We start from the raw sequence: 1,301 nt of genomic DNA, 5'->3' as shown, positions 1-1,301 counted from the left end.
CCATCCCTGCCTGGCCAGGAGCAGGGAGCAAAGTCCTGGGGGCCGCTGGAAATGCTGCGTGCCTGGCCTTAACCCCGTGGGCTCCGCGGGGTGGTGGGGAGAGCTGGATCCCCGGGCAAGGCAGCTGCCCCGGGCCCTCCCTGGGGTGCTGCTGCCTGCTGAAAGCCCTCGCAGGCGATGGCGGTGTGCGCTGCCTAGACAAGGCTCTCCCCAGCCAACGCTTCTTGTGTTAGGCTGCGTTCGTTACCGTGGACGCGCTGTGTGCCCTGCCAGGGGACAAGGACGGTGGCTGTCACCCATCGGTGTTTACCCAGCTGTTGGCCAGTGCTGATCCCTCTGCCTGCTGCTGCAGGGCCTCGGGGGACAGGGCCCGGGTGAGCGAGGCGGTCTGCACGGGGTAGACCCTGCTGACCCGTTGAGTTCGCGTTGATTCCTGGGCCGTTGGCAAATGGAGCCGGCCTCTCTCCGTCTCTGCCAGCTGCTGCGCGTGTCCGGAGACTCCCGGCCTGCCTGGCAGGAGGGTGGCCCCGCGTCCGCATGTCCCCCAGCCGTGCTGGCAGGGAAGCAGTGCTGAGCCCAGCCCGCAGACAGCCTGCACCTGCAACGCTTTAATTCTCCTCTGCCCCTTCCCCTCTGCGCAGGCAGTCAGGAGCGGACGGCCGACCCCAGCCAGGACGACCCAGCGAGCAGCCCGGCTCCGGAGCACACTGAAGACGCCCTGCCTGGGGAGCAGCAGAACGGGCAGCACGTGCCAGGTTGGTCTCCCTGGTGTGGCCAGCACCCGGCAGAGACCCCGTGGAGGAGGCACCGGCGACAGGGCTGGGCCTCCGTCCACCCACAGAGCTGTTGGCTTCCAGCACCTCTGGTCCAACCCTGCCGGTGTTTCAGGCGTTGCCTGAGTCATGGCAAGCTGGAGCTTTTCGTGGGTCCAGCTCTTGGCGCCGTTCTCAACGCTGGGGTAACCCTGGGCGTGTTGGTTTGACTCTGCGTTGCTCTTACCTGTGCAAAGGGGCCTGATTCTGCTAAACCGCAGTGAGAAGGCGAGGGTGTTTCCCTGTGGAATGGGAAAATGTCACCCTGGAAGGTCATTGTTCCGCAAGGGGATGTTCTCCCTCGGCTCAAGCCAAGCCCGCCCCTTCCGTGGCACCGGGAGCCGCGGTGCCAAGCCCCGGCCCTCCCTGTCTGTGCCATGGCTAATGCCTTGGTCCTGGCTTTTCTTGTACAGCCCCCCCTTGTGTACTCACCCACCCACCTCCTCGTGCCTCCCCCAAGGGCACACGCGGCTCTCCCGGCCCGGAGGG

At 66.4% G+C, this 1,301-nt stretch overlaps 1 protein-coding gene across 1 annotated transcript in view; it reads left to right on the top strand.

Moving 5' to 3' along the window:
* ACBD4 (acyl-CoA binding domain containing 4) overlaps positions 1–755 on the top strand; it is a gene marked incomplete at both ends in the record, with an annotated part of 3,005 nt that extends 2,250 nt beyond the window's left edge. The window contains 1 exon segment of the mRNA XM_009331186.1: positions 642–755. Within this exon segment, the coding sequence (XP_009329461.1) occupies positions 642–755 (114 nt within the window).
* Between the last annotated feature and the right edge of the window lie 546 nt (positions 756–1,301).

This window comes from Pygoscelis adeliae, unplaced genomic scaffold, assembly GCF_000699105.1.
Source record: "Pygoscelis adeliae isolate BGI_AS28 unplaced genomic scaffold, ASM69910v1 Scaffold869, whole genome shotgun sequence".
Lineage (NCBI taxonomy): Eukaryota > Metazoa > Chordata > Aves > Sphenisciformes > Spheniscidae > Pygoscelis > Pygoscelis adeliae.
Note: the sequence above shows the minus strand (reverse complement) of the source record. Positions and strands in the feature narration are given on the sequence as shown.